The sequence below is a fragment of the Macrotis lagotis genome, chromosome 1 (assembly GCF_037893015.1).
Source record: "Macrotis lagotis isolate mMagLag1 chromosome 1, bilby.v1.9.chrom.fasta, whole genome shotgun sequence".
NCBI lineage: Eukaryota > Metazoa > Chordata > Mammalia > Peramelemorphia > Peramelidae > Macrotis > Macrotis lagotis.
Window position 1 is genome coordinate 621,372,338 of NC_133658.1, and position 22,206 is coordinate 621,394,543.

General features: G+C 34.9%; 1 protein-coding gene across 1 annotated transcript in view; it reads right to left on the bottom strand.

The window, feature by feature from the left end:
* Positions 1–22,206, bottom strand: part of TMEM163 (transmembrane protein 163) — a 288,446-nt gene that overhangs the window by 145,278 nt on the left and 120,962 nt on the right. Inside the window, exons 3-4 of the mRNA XM_074215047.1 lie at positions 12,264–12,307; positions 10,734–10,825 (exon numbers count right to left, since the gene is read on the bottom strand). Coding sequence (XP_074071148.1) covers positions 10,734–10,825; positions 12,264–12,307 — 136 coding nt within the window. The remainder of the gene's footprint in view (positions 1–10,733; positions 10,826–12,263; positions 12,308–22,206) is intronic.

Sequence of the window (22,206 nt, forward strand, 5' to 3'; positions counted from 1 at the left end):
TAAAAAATCCTCTGCAAATTAGGAACCAGACCATATTTTCTCAAAGATCCAGTTTTCTAAAAGTATTTGGTCAAAGTTTAGAATTCTTCCTTCTTCTCAAGAATTTATTTATAAAAGATAAGTCACCACATAACAATAATAAAATGATAATGCAAAATACCACTTTTCATTTATAAAACATTATAATGTACTTTGACACATTTACTCACATTTTACACATGTCACACAGGTATTACCACCCCAGTTTTATAAATGAGGAAATGGAATTACAGAGAGGTTAGCTGACTTCCAAATGGTTGTGCAGCAGTTAGTAACAGAGTTAAGACTCAAGTACTAGAACCCAAGTTTCCTAACTTCTGGACTAATGTCCATTTCCCTCAGACTATTTGAACTCTACAAGAGGATATCATTACTTCAAACTCACCCACAATTAAACACTCACTGCCCTAAATGATTTATGGTCTTAATTATGCTTGGCCTGTCACCAAATAATTTCAAATGGACACAAAATATGGCATTCAAATCAACATACAGAAGACTAATCTTATGTAGAAAAGTACTTTTATGGCTCCAGCAGTCACTAATTCTTTAAATGTTGTCTACTTTTATAATTAGCAATTGAGAGTTTCTCTCAACCTCAATAGCAAATAGCTTCACATTAGATGAGAGTCTTCATGTTCTCTATTGCTTTGCTCTTTTTTCAATATTATCTTTTCTTCAAGTTATTCACCTTGGTTTAATCATTTTCTTCTTGATTACTATAATCATTTTTGTTTTACTCTAAAAAATGCATGATGATCATTTCCAGAGATGGGAAATCTCTTGCTAAAATAGACTTTTATACATTAGGTTCTAAATGAAAAACACCCAGAATAAATTAGTAGTTCATAAGAGTGCTGAAATTAATGCTTCATGTAATCAGACTGAAAATTTTCATTTTAGTATATACATTGTCAAAATAAATACTGAAAACCCTCTTTTAAAGGAAGCTAAGACAATAAAGACATCAGATTTAGTGCTTATTTCTTTCCAAATTTCAGTTGGTGCTGAAATTACACAGGAAGATAGGACATTTTGTGCCAAAGGAGGGTGTTGGAACAACTGGAAAGAATGTCAACTGTGGTGGTAATCTATACCTTAGGGTTCTTCCAAGAGGAGCCAAAGGTGGAGCTATAAAGAAAATATTGCTCTATCAAGAAATAAGGTGTGTTAGCTCATGGAAATGTCTCCAAATTTTCTAGCCTCTGTTCAATGATAACACAAGCCATTAGTTGTCTGGAAGGATAGTCCTCCCAGAATATAATGGATGTAATTTCTCCTAAATCAAAGCACAATTTTACTAGCTTCCCAGTTGTGGCATTAGGGCCTCAAAGCCCTTCTGTTGTAATACATACAAACTCAGATTTAACACAATGAATTCTACTATTGCTCACAAGCAATTTCAATTTTATATATGTTGGCAGTTATATTAACTATCTGAATGCCAGGATTTCAAGCATACTTGAAAGCATCAGTATATTTGAGAATGATCTAAAACTCCTATGATGAAATGTCTTTAGTTTTAGTTTCAGAAGACTACAGTGAAACAGCATCTAGTAGTTTTTATTTAGAGTCTCAACCTTACCCTAGTGACTTTATTCCATCCTTTTCTGTCTTTGCCAAGCTCTTGCCCCATCAACTATCTCCAAAAGGCAAGTAGGTGACACAGTGGCACTAAGGGAAGTGAAGAAGATCCAAGTTCAAATTCAACCCCAGTCACTAGTTGTAGGATCCTAACCAAGACCCAATCTCTGCCTGTCTCAGTTTTCTCATCTGTGAAATGGAAATTATAATAGCAACTATCTTACAAAGTAAGGATCTTATAAAATAATAATTCTAAAGAATTTAGTACAGTGTCTGACACATCATGGGTACTTAATAAAAGCTTATATCATCCTTTCCCATATCTCTCATACATCTTTTAAAAATTTTCCTTTTTACTACTATTATGAACTTGACAAATATCAACAAAAACAATTATATCCTTGAAGCTTAGAATCTCTGCTACATTTTGCTTGAATTATTTCTATTTATTTCAAATTTAACTCAGTAGCTCCAATATTTTACTGTTGATTTATGTCCCCAATTGAGTTTTCTTATGTTCATTTTTTAAATGATACATCAAGGCTTTTTTCTTTTTCTTAAGTATCATTATCACGATCTCCACAATCTCCCCCAACTCTCCCCTCCTCCAAAAACAATAATAAGTTGTAACAAATATATGTAGTGAAGCAAAACAAATCTACACATTGGCTATATCTGGAAATGCTTGTCCCATTCTTTACTCCTACTCTATTATCCCTCTATCAAGATAATTTATTACCACTCTACTGGAGTCATGAATAGTCATTGAATTGATCATAGATCTTAAGCCTTTAATAGTTGCTTTCCTTTAAAAATGTTGGAGTTATTGTATAAATTGTTCTGTGGGTTTTGATCATTTTTCACTCTGCATCAATTAATACAAGTATTCTTGGGTTTCCCTAATTCTGCGTCTTTTGTAATTTTTATGGTATAGTAGCATTTCATTGTATTCATATACCATAATTTTATCAGTAATTCTCCAACTGAAGGGCACCCCCATCGTCTCAAGTTCTTTTTTTCACAACAACAATAAAAACATTTCTATAAATATCTTTGTATCTATGTGTCATTTTTCTCTTTTCTTGGATATCATTAGGGCATAAACTTGGAAGTAGTGTGCTTATTTACTAAATTTATTTCCTTAATTTCTTTTTCTTGTTTTATTGCCAAAGTTAGCATTTCTAGAACTACATCAATTAACAAGGTTGGCAGTGGATACCCTTGCTTTACTCTTGAGCTTATTATAAAGGACTCTAAAATATCTACAGTATAATTAATGCTAGCTCTTGATTTGATTTTATTTTTTAGGCTTTTTTTCCCAAGGCAATGGGTTTAAATGGCTTGCCCAAGACCATAGAGCTAGGTAATTATTAAGTGTCTGAGGCTGGATTTGAACTCAGGTACTCCTGACTCCAGGGCCAGTGCTCTATCCACTGTACCAACTAGCTGCCCCTAGCTCTTGATTTTAAACAGAAATTATCTAACATCTTAAGGAATAGTCCATTTATTTTTATTCTTCTTTAAAGATTTTAACCAAAATGACTATTCTATTTTGTGGAAAACTCTTTCTCCTTTTACTGATATAATCTTATATTTTTATTATTTTGTTTCTTATTTATATGATCTATTACATTATAATTTTCCTAATGCTAAGCTAACTTTTCATTCCCTGATATAAATTCAACTTGTTTCTTGTCTAACCCTTTAAATATTCTATTTAATATATTCTATATATTAATAAATATTCTATTTAATATAAGCCCCTATGTTTATATCCATATCTATTATTAATATTGCTCTATAGTTTCTTTCTATGCATTAGCTCTTGCTAGTTTAGGTAGCAGCACTATATCTCATAGAAAAACTCTCTCTTTTAAAAATTTTATTTATTTTATTTTTACTTTATGAAATAAAACAAATATTTCCTTAACACAGTAGAATAAATAAAGATGATTGCATACGAAACTGCAAAGCTAGTATGCACAATTTGCTATGCTTTTAAAATATATAATAAATTTATCATGTAACTTTTTTCCTTCTCTCTCACTTTGAGATGGCAATCATTAGATACAAATATGTATATATATATATATATACATATAAAATCATTCTATTTATCAATTCTTTCTCTAGATGCAGGTAGCATACTTCTTTATAGTTATTTTTTGTATTTATAATAGTCAAATGATTTAGTTACTCAAAGTTATTTTTAAAACAATATTGTTGTTACTATAGAGAATGTTCTCTTGATTCTGCTCATTTCACTCTTCATTATTTCATGCAAGTCTATCCATGGTTTTTTCCCCTAAAATGAACAAGATCATTGTTTTTTATAGCATAGTAGTATTCCATCACAATCATGTATCACAACTTGTTCAGCTATTCTCCAACTGAAGGACATACCCACATTTTCCAGTTCTTTGCCACCACAAAGATATATATATATATATATATATATATGTATATATATACATATATATGTATATATATACACATATATATATGTATATATATATATATATATATATATATATATATATATATATATCTTTTTCCCTTATCATCTTTGGAAACAGACCTATTAGTGATATTTCTGGGTCAAGTGGTATAAACATATATGAAGTCCTCTTTTATTATTTTTGTAAATAACTTAAAATAGGAATTTATTGCTCTCTGAATATTTTCTAGAATTTACTTCTAAGTGCACTGATACTGAGTAGTTTTTCCCTTTAGGAGTTATCTTATGATTTATTGGATTACTTTTTCTGAGACTGGGTGATTTAAACCCTCAAATTCTTGATTCTGTTAATCTGGTCATTTTTATAATTATTCATCATGAATCATGGGGTCATTTCCCTATTTTCCCAATTACTATTATTTTTAAAGTCAACTCAACAAATATTAAGTGTCTAATATAAACAAGGCTCTGTATTAGGTATTGGAATATAGGGAAGGATGTGACACAGATCTTGTTTTTAAAGGGCTTAATGGGGGCAGCTAGGTGGCACATTGGATAGAGCACTAGCCCTGGAGTTAGGAGGACCTAACCATTTTCTTAACCATTTTATTGTCATAATTTTTTAATGGTTTTCTTTATTTCTTATTCATTTTTCAGGAATTCTCCATTTTCACTTTTGCAATTTGATTTTCCTCTATTATTTTTTAAAAAACTGATTATTTAAGAGTTTCTTCAGTCTTCAACTTTCAATCTCTTTTTCTTCCAATGGTTTCCTTATATCTGCCCACAAAATATTCACTTTCTTTCTACTCTGATCAAGCCATCAAAAAGCATTTACAAAATGTCTAACACTTATCATTCGTCTAATATGTATCATACAAAATTCTGGAGATTGAAGGATAAAATTGAAACTGTTACCCTTAAGAAGCTTACATAGTATCAAAAGAATAGCATTCTAGACTAAAAAAAAAACCTTTCCTAGAGCCATGCTACTAGTGCCCCTTAAATCATTGACCTATTTCTTTTCTACCCTTTATTGCCAAACTTCTAGAAAGAGCAGCCTATGCCCTCTCCCTGCATTTCTTTACTACCTCCCCACTTTTTGATCCCATGCAGTTCCCACCACTTCAATAAAAATGTTCTTCCATAGAATTACTAATGATCAAACAACTTTTTTTCTGTTCTCATTCTCCTTTTAACCATTTTAGAGGTGGGAACCCTCTATAAAGTTGAATTCTATGTACAAGTTTCTTAACTATTTTATCACCAAATTTAATTACCCCCCCTCCCGTTCCTTAATGTCTTTGAACATTTTTTGTGGTGTCCTGGATTCAGTATTAACAAACTGTACAATTATGTTTCTGACCTTGTTTCCTCAAATCAAATGAGGATAATAATACTTATCTCATGAGGCTATAATGAGCAAAGTGTTTTGCAGCTCAGAAGTTATATATATATATATATATATATATATATATATATATATATATATATATATATATATAGATACACTGCAAAACTCAAATAAATATATCAGCATAAGAATTATAATGGCACTGTAACCTTCTAGTCACCTAGGTGAGAAATCTTCAAATCCTCTATGACTTTTTCTTTATTTTATACATCTAGCAACTTGCCAAATCACTTCTAACTCTGATCTTTCATTACTCACCCTCTAATTTCTATTCCCATTGAATATATCCTAGTTCAGATCCTCTTTTTTGTTCTTAACTGATTTTTTATAGAAATATCCTTTTGTGTTATCTGTTGTTGGTCATCTCTTCTCTAAAAAATTTTTCATACCTCTACTGTAATAGTCATTTCTCTGATCACATCCCTCCTCAACTAGTTATTTATTGAATAAAAGATTCATTCTTGATCCTAGCACTCAAGGTGCTGTAAAATTTGATTCCAATTTAGTTATTCACATACATCTCACATTATTACCCTTCATATACTCTGTGTCCAGTCAAACTCTGTCCCTTGCTTTTATCTTGTCCTTTTCCCATCTCTATACCTTAGCTCAAATTATACTCTGAATATACTATTTCTTATTCCCTTCAATCAAAGAAAGAAATGTTTTGGATTTTTACATTGAGCTAAAAAGTTCCCCATCTCATGTCTATAAAACTTTAATTTTTTTCTTTTAAATTTATTTTTTATTCTCATTTTGTACAAATGTTTTTTTACATTAATAAAATATTCTTGTTTACAAGTAAACAAAATACCCCTCCTCCCCCATGAATATAGATAGACTTGTTTGGGTGAAAAAAGTAAAGGGGAGAGAAAAAAATTAAAATAAAAAATAATAATAGTAATAATTGTAGGTATGGCCAGGTGGCGCAATGGACGAAGCACCAGCCCTGGAGCCACAAGCACCCTTGTCCACATCCAGCATCATAAACCCAACAATCACCCAGCCATGTGACATGCAAGCCACCTGACAGAGCATTGGCCCTTGAGGCAGGAGCACCTGGGTCCGAATCTGGCCCCAGACACCCAAAGATCACCCAGCTATGTGGCCCCAGGCAGGCCATCCAGCCCTCCTTGCCCTGCACCCTCCCCCAAATAATAATAACAAAAATGTGCTTGAGTCTTTGTTCCAATACCAACAACTCTGTCATGGGTGGATCTCATTCTTTATGATAAGTCCATCACAAAAGTTATTTACATATTTTTCCACTGTTGCCATTGCTGATCGCAACTCCCTCCTTTCTTATTTCTCCACTACCATGTGCTTTATTTTCTCTCTCCTTTCACTATGACTCTGCTGTAGGGTCACTGAATGGCACAGCAGACAGATCCCTAGTCCTGGGGCCAAGAAGCCCTGAGCCCCCATACCACCCCTTAGGCCCAGAATCCACCTGGCCCTGTGGTCCTGGGCAGGCCTTCCATTCCCAGCCCCTTGCAAGAAATAAGAAAGAAAATGTGTTATATCTGGCCACTCTCCCCCCATGGTCCATCCTCTCCTCCTTTATTCACATCCCCACCCCTTCCCCCTGCTCCCCCCCTTCTTACTCCAGATGTCTATACCCCATTGAGTATATTTGCTGTTTCCTCTCCTAGCCATCTCTGATGAGAGCAAAGTTTCCCTCATTCCCCCTTGCCTCCCCCCCTTCGATATCATTGCAATAGCTCATTGTAATAAAAAAATCTTATGTGAAATATCTTGGACTATTCCCCCTTTCCTTTTTCTTTCTCCCATTCCATTTCCCTTTTTTTCTATTGACTCCATTTTTACACCATATTTTATCTTCGAATTCAGCTTTCTCCTGTGCTTCAACTATAAAAGCTCTCTCTACCTGCTCTATTAACTGAGAAGGTTCATATGAGTATTATCAGTGTCATTTTTCTATGCAGGAATACATGCAGTTCATCCTCATTAAGTCCCTTATATTTCCCTCCTCTCCTCCAATCTCCATGCTTCACCTGAGTCCTGTATCTGAAGATCAAACCTTCTGTTCAGCTCTGGCCATTCAAAAAGGAACATTTCAAATTCCCCTGGTTCATTGAAAGTCCATCTTTTTTCCTGGAAGAAGACATTCAGCCTTGCTGGGTAGTTCATTCTTGGCTGCATTCTAAGCTCTTTTGCCTTCTGGTATATTATATTCCAAGCCCTACGAGCTTCCAATGTAGTTGCTGTTAAGTCCTGTGTGATCCTGACTGCAGCTCCACGATATTTGGACTGTGTCCTTCTGGCTGCTTGTAATATTTTCTCTTTGACTTGGGAGTTCTGGAACTTGGCTATAATATTCCTAGGGGTTGTTTTTTTGGGATCTCTTTCTCTGGGGGATCGGTGGATTCTCTCCATTTCTATTTTGCCCTCTGCTTCTAGAATATCAGGGCAATTTTCCTGTAGTAATTCTTTGAAAATGATGTCAAGGCTCTTTTCCTGATCATGACTTTCAGGTATTCCAATAATTTTTAAATTATCTTTCCTAAGTCTGTTTTCCATATCAGTTGTTTTTTCAATGAGATATTTCACATTTTCTTCTAATTTTTCATTTTTTTTGTTTTGAAGTATTGATTCCTGATTTCTGTTAAATCCATCAATCTCCCTGAATTCTATTCTTTTTCTGAAGGATTTGTTCTCCTAAGAGAGTTTTCTTATCTCTTTTTCCATCTGGCCAATTTTGCTTTTTAAAGCATTCTTCTCCTCAATAACTTTTTGAACTGTTTTGTCCATTTGGCCTAAGCTGGTTTTTAGCATGCTATTTTCTTCAGCATTTTTTTGGATTTCCTTGACTAAGCTGCTGACTTCATTTTCATGTTTTTCCTGCATCTCTCTCCTTTCTTTTCCCAGTTTTTCTTCCAACTCCCTCACTCCCTAATTTGATTTTCAAAGTCTTTTTTGAGCTCTGTCATAGCCTGAGCCCAATTTCTGTTTTTCTTGGAGTCTTTAGATGCAGGAGCTTGTGCTTCCTCATCTTCAGACTGAGTGTTTTGATCCTTCTTGGGCTCACAGGTAAAATATTTCTCAGTGGTGTTCCTCTTGTTTCTATGCTTGCTCATTTTCCCAGCCTAAGCCTGTTTTGAGGGTGCTTCCTGAGCTTTTGGGACACTCCCACAAGGGTCTCAGTGTGTGAGGCTCTGTCCTCCCTCCTGGTCTGTGAATGACCATAAGCACCCTCTGCCCCGGGGCTGAGGTGGGGGGAGGCCCTGCTGTTCTATGGGGGGGCCTAGACTGGGATCAGGATTTGAATGTGGTCAGAGCCCCAGAGTTCTGTTCCAGAGGCAGAGGACAGAGCTCTGCAGTCTCTCTCTCTTCACTCCCCTCCCTAGGTTCAATGGGCTCATGCCCTGGGGGCTCCTGCTTACCAGCTCTGCCTGTGCCTGCTTCTGTTTCCTGGATCAGGGCTGGGGAAAGACCATGCTGCTTGCTGTGTGCCCTGAGGGCTGGGCTCCACATGCTCACTCTGGCAGAGGTCCCCCACTGTTCCCCCACTTTGTGCCCGGTGCTCCCTGGGGTGTAGCTCAGGAGACTCCCCTGCTGCTGTGAGCTGAGACTCCCAGCACCCTGGGGCTGCCTCCGGGAGGCTGAAGTTCTTTGGCTCTGGCAGGCCACCACTCTGGCGGGCCGCCTCTCCAATCGTGGGGAGCAGAGCCTTTCTGCTCTTTTCCAGGTTACCTTGAGTAGGAGAACTACCTCACTGGGTCGCTTTGTGGGTTCTGTCTCTCGAAAGTTTAATTAGAGTCCTTAGCTGATGAATTTTATCAGAGAGCTCCTAAGATTGGATCCCTTCTTGTCACCATCTTGGCTCCGCCCCCAAAACTTTAATTTTTAAAAATATATTTCTTGCACTTGATTTTTTGTTGTTTTTAAATGAATAAGTAGTCCTTTTTTAAATCAAGGGCTATCGCTGGTATTATCCTCTTCTCAAAGTACATTTTAGTGTTCTTCTCCTGCAGTTTGATAGTGAGACTTTCCTTTTAATGTTTCTCATAATTTTTTCTGGCCCTATTATGCTTTTTTTTTCCATATCACATTTTCTTCATCTTATCCCGCAATACATATATCCTGATTTCACATTGAACCCCTTTTTTCCTTTTGGTTTTTTCCAAGGAATAGGATTAAGTAACTTGCCCAAGGTCCCACAGTTAATAAGTATCAAGTTTCTGAGGCTGGACTTGAACTCAGGTCATCCTAACTCCAGGGCTTGTGCTCTATCCAATGTGCCACCTAGCTACCCCCATAAGTTCTTTAAAAACAAGATCGCTGTCATATCCTTTCTTATATTCCAAAATATAATACAGAACTTTGTTTATATTAGACACTTAATATTTGTCGAATTGACTTTAAAATTAATAGTAATTGGAACAATAGGGAAAGAATGAAAGAAACATAAAATCCTGACAAAAGAGTTAGGCTGCTTGATACATCACTATGATGATCAATATTATACATGTGTATATATATATATATATATATATATATATATATATATATATATATATACATTTGTAAGAAAAACTCAGTTTCCTCCTGCTTTATAATATATTCCTTACTTATAGTGCTATCAGAAAAGAAGGGCAACTTTTGCTATTTAAATGGTGTGGAAGTGGGGGAACCATAGCCAAGTGACAGAAGTTAAGTGTAAGTGAGAAAGTGAGAGAGTGAATGTGGGTCATTATAGATGCAGGGTAGTAGAAGGTAGAGAGTGAAAAAAGAGAAGATCTTTTATTAATGTTCTAGTATTCCCCCAACAGTAAGAGACTTGTCTCAGTGGGTGGGTGGGTGGAGGGAAACAGCATAAACTAGCAGAGCAGAGAGAAAAGCTCTATTCAAGAAGTTTATAATTTTGTACCAATAAAAATTAAAAATAATAGCATGTTGGACTCAAGAGTGAGAAGATTCATTATTATATAATGAAATCCCAGGTCTCTCTCAGGAGAGGAACAAGTTGTGAATGAACTCAAATATATAAATATATATATATATATATATATATATATATAAAAATCATATCAAATTCATCTTATACCTGATGGCATCAAAAGAACCTCTTTACTTAAGAGATTAAAAAGATATATAGGTCAAAGTTCATTGATAATCATCCTTTTCATGATCACTAATGTAGACCTGATCACTCCTGATTGCCATAGGTTTGCAGTTGGATACTACCCAAGCTATAAGGTGCTAAGATTTACTTACATGTATTCCCTGTGGGCAGAGTGTACAGCCGCTGCATTGCTGTAGCGCCACAGAACAATTGCCGATGACAAAACATCCAAAATGGCATCAAACTGAAGAAGGGAAATAAGAAGAGTCAGTGGTTTCCAGAGTCATTTTGCTGGGAATATTTAGCAAATTAACTTCAAGGAAAAGAGACTTCATATTCATTTTTTTTTTAAATCACCACTGATTTACCACACAATAGCAAACCCTTGGGGATTTGAGAATCCTGTACATCTAATCCACCATCATCAAAAAGATATCATCATCTGCGCTAACTAAACCAAAAAGCCACAGTCTTTGATATGGCAGGATGTGTTAATATGTTCTCTAGTTGCCAGCCCCCTGGAGATAGTAAGAATAAAGGGGTTCAGTTATCCAAAGACACTGAATCTATTATTTAATACAACAAATCATTTGGGTGAAATTTGGCACATCCCTGTTAAAAAGTTTTGGAAATATATTTTCCAAATGCTCTAAAACTCCCTAAGTGGAGAGAAAAATTACATTTTATAATGGGATATGTGTAGGGGGGGGAAAACAAGAAACCTCAAGGTTTAGGGGCTCTTTAAGTGAGACCCTTTACACCCTATTGTTAATCAACCACACTTTTTCATCTGATGAATTTCTTTTCATCTAATAAAAATGCAGAAAATTACAACCCCCTTCCCCAATTATTTTATGAATAAAATTTTCAGAACTGTCTTAGCTATCCTACTTCCTCCCCTCTACAAATAGCATCACAACTTAAATAATAGCTCTCAGCATTATTTAAACTAGGTTTTAGAGCAAACTGGGATCTATGTTTTTAAAAAATATTTTGATAATGTATTTCCAAGTAATTTATTTCCTTTGTAATTCTAATTAGTTTGCACTATGAATTTTAAAACATTGTTTGAGAAAGGGTCCACAAGTTTGAATAAACTGCCAAAGGGATACAAAACACAAAAATGCTTAAGATTTCCTGTTCAGTTTAAATCAAATAGGAGTTAGATCTTCAGAAGTTTACACTTTCCCTGGGAAGTGACTTAAAGCTAACCCTAAACCAGACCTAATCTTTATCTTAACTGTGATTCTATTTGGGAGGTGGAAGGACAGGGAATCATTCAAACAGAGGATAGTTGAATAAATATCATTTTCAAGCCTAAAATGAATTTGGGAAACTCAAGAAAAAACTGAAATCCTAAAGCATCCCAGAAACTGACTATAGAAAAGTAGGCATTTATTATTAAACAAGAATTTCTCATCTGCTCAGAGTCAAATATCAAAATACTTGCACTCTATGATTGAGAATATGGTATCAAGTGCAATTCTATTGCTAAATATTAAAGTATTTAGCATTTCAGAAGATTAAGATATGCAACTGTGTGTAGAGATAGTCCCCAATGTGAATCTTCTCAGAGTTTACTATTTTATCCTGAAAACCTATATTCACAGAGTCCATGGAAAGGTTACATTGACTCAGATAATGGGGCAAAGCAGTATAAAAGGACATTTCAAATTACTTACAGCAAACCCAAAAGCAGAGGCGCTGTACCTCATTACGGAGACAGCTAAAAAGAAAGAAAATATTATTCAGAATAATTTCAACCTTGTTAGGAATATTTTCTTTCATCCTGAATATAATCATCAAAAGTAGCCTTTTCAACACTGGAGGAAAATGAGGTACCTATGCAAATCGGGGGACTCAAAAACCAAGAGGCTTCATCTTGACTTATTCTTGGGACAGTGCTCATCCTCTTACTTCTCTTTCTGAAGTAATGTCCTATTGCAGTACATTTTGAGGATACTCAAATGGGTGAAAAATATTTCATTACAAATCAGATCCTCACAATCTGGGTATCAAAAATCGACAGTTTAAGAGAGAAAAGAAGAGAAACAGATAGACACACACACACACACATAAACATGCACTGAGAAATGCTTAGTATTGAATATAAAAATTGTTATGATGAAAAAGCAATCAGTCAAGATTTTGGATTATAAATCAATTGATCAGGCACAGCACACTGGGACTCATTACAAAGCTAACACTAAATTGCAAAAATGTCTCAGCTCCCAGAAGGTTACAATCTAGAAGTCATTAATAAATTCAAAGAGAATGGATCCAAATTCCAAATGAAAAAAATTGAGTCAAGGGGTGGGCATGACTTTTCCTGTATTGGGGTGGGAGGGAGGTTTTTAGGAAGGTCTACTTGGTGAAACTTCTGCATAATTCTGTGATCTATCAAATACTTAGACAATCTTTGGCCCAGGGTAGGTGTTGACCACTCTAACAATGTCATTTAGTTAAATGCAATTAAAGCTCTACATGTCTGTACATCAATAAAGATGAAACATTTTAGAAGCCAACAATCTATTGAAAAGGGTAGGTAGGCCAGGATGTCAACCTACTTTCATGGTGTTTTAGCAAAATGAGTGGAGTGTGGAAGTGTGAATGTTGTCATTTAATGTGCGATGGTAGAGACCTGAGGTTCAAAAAGGTACAGTTGATGGAACCAGTCGTCTTCACTGCTGTAGCCCGGTAAGCTGTTGTGGCAAAAGAAATTGACTGATATGCCAAAAATAATCCATCCACCAACCACATTGGTTTGAATGAAAGGGGATGCTGACTCTTATACTATCATAAATAATTAAAGCTACTTTCATTTCCTTTCATAAGAAAATAGAAGCAAGGTACTATATCAAATGAAAGCATGAATACAATTTGTATCTAAAAATTATTACAGATTTTCCTGATTTTGCATAAACTACTTTAGAATCTATTAAAAACAATGCCATAGGTTATATTTTATGTATATATTCAAACACACATAGACCTATGTCTTATTCAGAGAAAGGATAAGATAGGTAAGCTATTAGGAGATCATTGGCTATATTCACAAATATAAGCTGTACCATTGCATTTTTAATTCTTTTAACCTGAATAATTCTATATCTTTACTCCATTTCAATGCATTGGAAAAATGGGAAAATATATAAGATTGAGCCACTTTTAAGGATATAGTGGGACTTTTGGATATATATATATATATATATATATATATATATATATATATATATAGAGAGAGAGAGAGAGAGAGAGAGAGAGAGAGAGAGAGAGAGATACAAAATCACATTAAAATACCTTTTTGAATCAATTAAAGTAGTACTTTGATGCCATTTCCAAAGTGAGATATTCTGAAATGAAAATGGAATTTTTTTCCCCATCTTCTAGGATCTCATGTGATAATCCTACTAAAGGCAATACAATTTATCCAAGAGCTCTTCATAGAGAAATTTCCATTTTTCTGATAATTGACTTCCAGTCATTTCTTTGATGAAATAGAAAGGAAAAGATGCTAAGATCCTTAAGGATAATTTTATTCACAGAATCTTCAATTTTCAGACACCAAAACCAATGTTTACTATTAAATAAGAGAGAAACATTAGCACAGGGTCTGATAACAGAGAGCTCAATTTGATCTTTTTTTCTTTCTTTTTTTTTTAAAGATTTTTGCAAGGAAAATGGGGTTAAGTGGCTTGCCCAAGGCCACACAGCTAGGTAATTATTAAGTGTCTGAGGCTGGATTTGAACTCAGGTACTCCTGACTCCAGGGTCGGTGCTCTATCCACTGTGCCACCTAGTCACCTCCAATTTGATCTTTTTCATAATTTCAGGGTAGACAAAATAATTCTATTTTCCTTTTGGTGCACAACTAAATGCAAAAAATTCCTTTCCTGTCCCTAGAACTCAAGCAGGTCAAAATCTTTCAAAGAAAGTCAGGTTAAACTGGATTATTCTGTTGAGCACATTTTTACCACTTTTCAAGCTAAAAATATGTTTCAATTGAATAATACCAGGCTGTGGCCAAGAGGAATGGCGCAGGAAGGAGATAATGAGATACAGCACCTTTGACATCAAGAAAACATTTAAATTCAGTCTCTGTCAGTGGTGATTAAAAATCACTGGAAGCCCCAAATTCAAAGCCAGAGGGAAGGCTCTGTGAAAAGAGCTATGTAGGACAAACAATAGACCTATATTCATTTGACCTTAAACTACTGCTGTGACTGGCAATGACAATAAATAAATCAGCCATTAATTAACATGGAAACTGAACTTCACGTTCCCCCCAAACACCATCACTACCCCCTTGAAGTTGGTTCTTATTGTGAAAATGAATATTTCAGAGATTTTTGGTAATCAAGTTATCTAACCTGCCACTCTTACGCTAAGTTCATTCAATCTCTATAATAGCAAATTTGAGCCACAGATCTCTCTGTCCCATATGATTTTATAAGACAAGAATAAAATCACAGAGTCTCATGGGGAAATTTTCAACTGACACTGAAGTTTAGAAATTGTGTCTTGTCCCCAAGAGGCATCTACATTAAATATGCTCCATGCATTGGGGGAGTACATGGAAAATAAAGACAGTTAACATCAGCTGGCCAATCTTACTACTTTAATCTTATTGACTGCTTATTTAATTAACCACTGCAAACTGTTTCCAACCTTCTCCTCTCTCAACTCCCCTCCTCCAACTCATTCCTGTACATAATTACAACAGATGCCCCATCTTCTTCCTTTATTGAGGAAAACTATGAATATCTGATGAGGGTAACACCTCCTCATCTCCTCTATTCCACAGTATCACTCTTTTTCTTCCTCCTCTCCTCATATACATGTGTGTATATATGTGTGGACACATACATCTTCACAATACATTTTACAAATATGTGTATATACATTTCAATATTATATATGTCTGTTTATATAGTAATATCAGGTTTTAACATTCTGAATATTACCAGATGAATTTCTCTACCTGCCTCTTATAGTGACAAATTTAAAAAGGATAAAAGTAAAAAGAAAAATTTTTAACAGCATAATACTTGTTTTCATAGAGGAGATCTCTATACCTGTCTCTAAGGCTATTTTCTATTTGAGCTCTTGACCATATACCTTCCCATCTCAACTAGAACATTAGCTTCACTAATAGAGTCCTAGACTTAAAGTTCTAAGGGACCTTAGAGGTCATTTTGATCAGCAATTATAAGATAAAGCAATTACATAATATAAAATATTATAAAATATATAGAAATTATATTGCAATATAAAATTGCTTTCTAAAATATAAAGTAATTATAATCGAGGAAATTGAGACCCAGATATTTGCCCAAGATCACAAAGACTATAAGTAGCAGAGCCCAGATTTGAAGTTAGGTCCTCTAGCTTCATATCCAGTACTGTCTCTACCTTTTCACCTCTAAGTAGTAAAGCACGGGTTTGGCTTTCAATCTACTATAATTACTTACCATCCTTTCTATATGTAACACAGATACAACTATAATATGAAATAACATCTCCCTTATAAATTTGTGTATTAATTATATCTGTGACACATATACATCCCTCAACTAAACTCATAAGAGGCAGGGTAACAGGGATATAACACACTACAATCTACCTTTGTGACCTCCAGGTTAACATTTTTTTTTGTTCCCAAATTTTCATTCAACGCATGAAAAGAGAGATCTGAATACAAGGTTGTATATACATAATACTCATAAAAGCCTAGGTGGGAGCATTTAGTCTTTTTTTTTGCTCTCACCTCTAATATTTAGCTAGCAGTCCCATCAATTGGATTTCTCTTTCATCTATCCCCTCTTCCCTGCTCCCTCTCTCACACACAAATATACATAAATATTAAGTATATGTATATTAGAGGCATAATTTATATCAATGAAATTATAGATGACATTAATAGATACACATATATGCCTATATATATATATATATATATATATATATATATATATTTTACTTTTATAAAACTGTTGGACAGACCATTGATTCAAATATTTATACCAGTGCATCCATCTAGTTAAAGATTGGACCTCCTTTCCTTCCTTAACTTAGTCAGAGTTTCATCATGCTGAAAAGAATGTCAATTGGAAATCCCAAATTCAAATAGAAGGACAGCTGGAAAATGGATTGGAGTCATTGTTGGAATAAAACCACATATAAATTGTGCAGCTGAGTAAATAAGCAGAAGAGAAGACTTAGACAATGCCTTAGAAATCTGCAGGATGATGGTGTGTTTCAGAGAATTGTGATGTCACAATCAGCAATGTGCCATCCAACCCTATTAAATAAAGAAGGCAATTTCAATTGCAGGCTAGATTTATAGCAACAATGAAGACCCATCTGTCAAGCTGTCCAAAGTCAAGCAATAATTATCTTGAGCCTCAGCAGTCCTGCTTTACCCTAGGCCCCATAACACCTCTAGCTGCTAAATTATGTGACCAGTAAAGCTCTGTTAATAAATCAATCTCTCTTTAATTAGACTGCCGCTATCACTCAGATTCCTAGACTACAACATTACAGGCAGCTATGTTACTCTTTCAACTTGAAAAAAAATTTCTAATGTACTCACTTTAGATGGGGGCTTAGATAAATGAGGAAATCAGATTTAGAGGTTCAAAGTTGATTTTGTTCCTTTTCCCACCTGTCTGAAAACATTCTAATAAATTCTAATAAAAACAGGCTCGTTTCTTCTCAAAGGTAAAGTTATCACTTATGGCAAGTTGAAGAAGATGAGTTATTTATTCATTCATTTACTCCTTGTAAGACTAACTTCATTGGGTAAAAGAAAATGAATGTTTAAAACACACTGAAGACTGGCTAATTGTTTATGGTTTCAGGGCAATGTCTTTTGATGCATCCCATTTACTAGTCTAAAATGGCCCCAACATACTATGAATTAGGAATAGCCCAATTTACTGCATAAGTTCACAAAATTCTGTTAATTTGCTAATGATTTCTTGTACTTTGATTCATCCAAAGATATTACATTATTAAAGGAGGGTTTAACCACTCAACCACTCATCTTTCACTCACTCTCTCTTTCTCTCTCTTTTTTTTTTTTTGTAAATAACTACATCACAAATACCTGCCCTTTTCCTTCTGTCAGAAGGGACCAAGAAGGACAGCATACTTTTATGAAAATAGCTTTGTTATTTATACATCTCCTCACACACATATATCCTAATCTTAATTTGATAGTCAGCAATGCCAGCTGTTGTTATCAACAGTTTTCATGGGTAAATAAGTTGTTCCACTACAGTTTTAATGAATGAGTTGACAGTACAGGCTTTCACTCTGCAATAAAACAGTGGAAGAAACTTTGTACATGGGTAGGTTGCAATCAGAGAAAGGAACAAGATCAAGGAACAAAAACCTGGAGTCTGTCTCCTGGCTGCCTGTATTTTCCAGGATATGTTCCAGTCTCTAATCAGAAGAATAAGAAATTGAGTTGACAAGTCTTTTCTTTGTGAAGAGAAGCAAAGACTTAGCAGCAGCAAAGAAAATAGGAAATTTGAGTTTTAAACCAAGAAACTATAGAATCTGTGGAAAGTTGTTAAGCATAAAGTGTGACTTCCATTTCCTCATGGACTCTAATATCCCCTCCATGCATGCCAGAAGCCTTGTATTTCACTCACAAACAACATTGTCATTTACTGATGGACAGTGTTTTGAAATGTGGTCATTTCAAAATGATAATTATTAAGGCTGGGCAACAGATTACAGTATTGGTTTGGGGGAATACAGATATGTAAAAATATGTTCCAGAAGCTAAAGTGATGTACAGATATATAGTACTTTTATTTTATTTTATTTTAGTCAAGCAATTATTTCAATGAGAGATGAAAGGAAAAAAAAGATTGATTTTACTTTCTTAATCTATAAGATGAAGGGGCTGGATGATCTAGGTCCCTTCAGTTTCTAAAATTCTTTGATCTTATGTAATAGATATAACATTAGAAAGAATAAATGGTATTCCCTGTAATTCAATGTTTTGGTCTCTCACCTGCATTCCTTACACTGATAAAATATTCTCCCTCCTCTGAATCTTTCTCTTGAAATTTCAAGACTCAGATGAGGCACTGCTTCCTCCATGAAACCTTCTGTTGTATCTTTCCCTTACATCTACAAATTTCCTCTCCTTCCTCAAATTTTCCTAGATCATTTTGCATGGATTTTTGTTTTCTTACCATCACCTCCTACCTTATTCTACTTTCTCTGTACTTGTTACATTACCTGTAGGGGAAACATTTCTTGGGGGACTTCCTTGTACATAGAACATATTTAATATATTGATGGATAATCAGAGATGAAAAATAGATTGCCACACCCTGCTACTTTGGTTCCCTGGCTCAAGTCTCTCTAAACTCCACATCAGCTATTAAATTAATCTTCCTAAAATTCAAGTCTGATATATCACACATACAAACATACATACATTCATTAAACTTCAGGAGATTTTCCTCTGGGATCAAATATTTTTTAAAAAATCTTTTTAGAAGATGACTCCTTCCTACCTTCTCACACCTTAACTCCCTAATGCACACATTTTGATCCACTGACACTAGCATCATTGTTAATCACTAATAAGACACTACTACTCTAAACTCTAGGCATTTCCACTGACTTTATTCCATCCCTGAAATGCTTTCTCTCTTCATCTCTGCCTAGGTTTCCTTCAAGTCTCAACTGAAGCCCCACCTTCTGCAAGAAGTCTATTCCAGCACTCCTTAATCTTAGTACTTTCCTTCTAAGACTACTCCCAATTTATTCCGTATATATCTTGTTTGCCCTCGGTTGTACACGTTATTTCCCACATTAGACATAGTTTCTTTAGAGCAGGAAGCTTTTTTTTTGCCTTCTTTGAATTCCCAGAGATATAAAGTGTCTAGCACAGAATAGGAGTTTAATGAATAGTAGTTGACTGACAAGAGGACCTGTATTTGTTTGATTTGAACCTCAAAAATACGAGCTGATTTCAAGCCGACTTGATACCTTATTCCAATAACTTGACTCATATATCTTCTACAATCAAAATAAGAAGTACAGTTGTATGGTATTATCATTATGAGTCATGGCATTTAAAAAATAGGAACATGCAGAGACCTTAATATATCATTAAATACTTGAAACTTTCTACAGTCTCCCTTCTATATAATGCTTTAAAAGTCCCTTTCCTTCCCATTAGGAAAGATATTTAAAGTTATAGGGGAAGCATGAAGGTGTCCAACTTGTGATTTCATCAGTGCAAGAACTCCTTTTATCAATCCAGACCAACATCTATAATGTAATTAATGGTCTTAAAGAGCTACCTCAGAACACTGAAAAATTCAGTGAATTGTCCAAGATTGCACATGGCAGTATCAGATGTGGGAATCCAGTTCTTTAGTACTCAAGTGGTGGGGGCAGCTAGGTGGCACAGTGGATACAGTACCGGTCCTGGAGTCAGGTGTACCTGAGTTCAAATCCAGCCTCAGACACTTAATAATTGCCTAGCTGTGTGGCCTTGGGCAAGCCACTTAACCCCATTGCCTTGCAAAAACCTAAAAAAAATTGGGGGTGGTAATAAAGAGGAGTCAGTATAGATCTCTGCAAAGAAAACCATCATAGTCATTCAAAAGATTAAGGGATGGGGGGGGGGAATGCTATTACATTGTTAGTATTTTTTTTTAAAGACTGGATCGCCCTATCTCATCCAGAATGGAAATGCAGACTTTCTCCATTTTGACTTGGGCTCCATTCCATTCCCCCTTATGCAGTATGGTGGTCCCTTGCTCAACATATTGGTGTCAAATTCAGTGCAGGCACTTGAACTGCCTTAGCCCTACTGCACTTCAGAACTCCCAAGCTCAAGTCATCCGCTAGCCTCGGTCTCCTCTAGTAGCAGGGACTACAGGCATAGGTTAGCACACACACACACCAATGTCTTTTCTAAGTATTTGAAAAGTTCAGATCTTCACTTATCTTTATCCCTTACTTTGTAAAGGGTTTGTGACTCACTTTTACAGACATTACTGCTTTCTTCTAGGAAACTGTCTTCACTTCTGTGAGGATTAGGATGAAACTACTGAATAGTTAACTGGATATAATGACCACATTTGCCCCTTCCAAAAAAAAAGAAAAACTCAAGTCAAAAAGATTCATAATTGAAATTGAAAATAATGATTTCTTCAATCAATAGAGCATACTTTATTTGAAAACCTGTGTTTAGTTTTGATGTTTTAGGTTGCCCAGATCTGTTGCTTATATCAGCCTTAACCGTTATATAACTCAACCCAATGAGATATAAATCTAAATAATGGCTTCAACTTGATTTTAATTCCTCCCCCCTACTATTTCTTAGTTCTTGGTCCAATCTATACTATTAAATTAAATAAACAAATGTACCATTTTAGTTGATGAGACAAAGGAGAATATACTGAAAAGGATAAAGGAATAATCTTAGTCACTCTTAAATAAGTAAAATTTCCATAAGCAGCGCCTATGCAACAGGTTTGAATAACAAATAGAAGAGGTTCAACTCCTTCTTCCCATGGGAAAACTATAGCTCAAAGCTATCAGTCCTTACCATGTGGCATCATCATGCCAAGAGTTCAATAGTACAGCTGGTAATTCTGGTAGGAATGAATTACATTGGGCATTGATGAGCTTGCACAGATGGAGATTGAAGTTGTACATGCTTTATACAATCTGGGCCAATTTCCCAGAGATACTTTGACACAAATCAAAGATAATAAGTTTAGAGTGTAAAAAAGAAAGTAAGAGGAAGAAAACACAGTTTTCATCGACCTTAAGATAGTGTTTTTGTCCTAGAATGGATAAAACTTTATTGTCATGCCATACTAATAAGTGAAAAGAAAGCATAAATTGAACTTTGGGGTGCCTTTGGTACAGTGGGTTCATTCACATTTAATATATACACATATGTGTGTATATATATATATATATAATATATATATATATTATATATACTAAAATATACAAGAAAAGGAAAAATCAACCAGTGGAAAACTTCAGGGAACACAGAAAGAAGAAAGTGAATAACCAGGTGCTCATTCCAAAAGAAAACCATGTCAGCTTACCACCAGGGTAGTAGCCTTGAATTTCATATACTCATGAAGTCCAGAAGGCTTTGGAGGACCTAATATTCAACTGATGTCTTTTTTTGATTCAGTCATTCAATCAACATGCCACACTAAAGAGATGAATAAACTGAGCTACAGAAAGAGATTAACTATCTTGGCTAGAGTCACAGAGCTCATACATGTCTGAGGTTGGATTTGAACTCAGGTCTTCCCAACTTTATTTTCAATGTTTTATTCACAGCTTAGAAATTTCAGAGTTTGAAAAATAGGCAAAAGTGTTCACTGACAAAATATTCAGATGCAAGAGAAGAGAATTTGATCTTCAGAGTTGAAAACAATTTGCATCAATAAGTCTCGTGGGATGACATTTTTCTTTTTTTTATAACCTCAGGCAAGCAGATAACAATATCTTCCAAAGTTCTGAAGTACTTTTTAATATTCTAATTCACTGATTCTTGAATGACATATCTAGTAGCTCTCAGTTGAGAATATTCCGTGAAGTAGATCATTCATTTCCCAA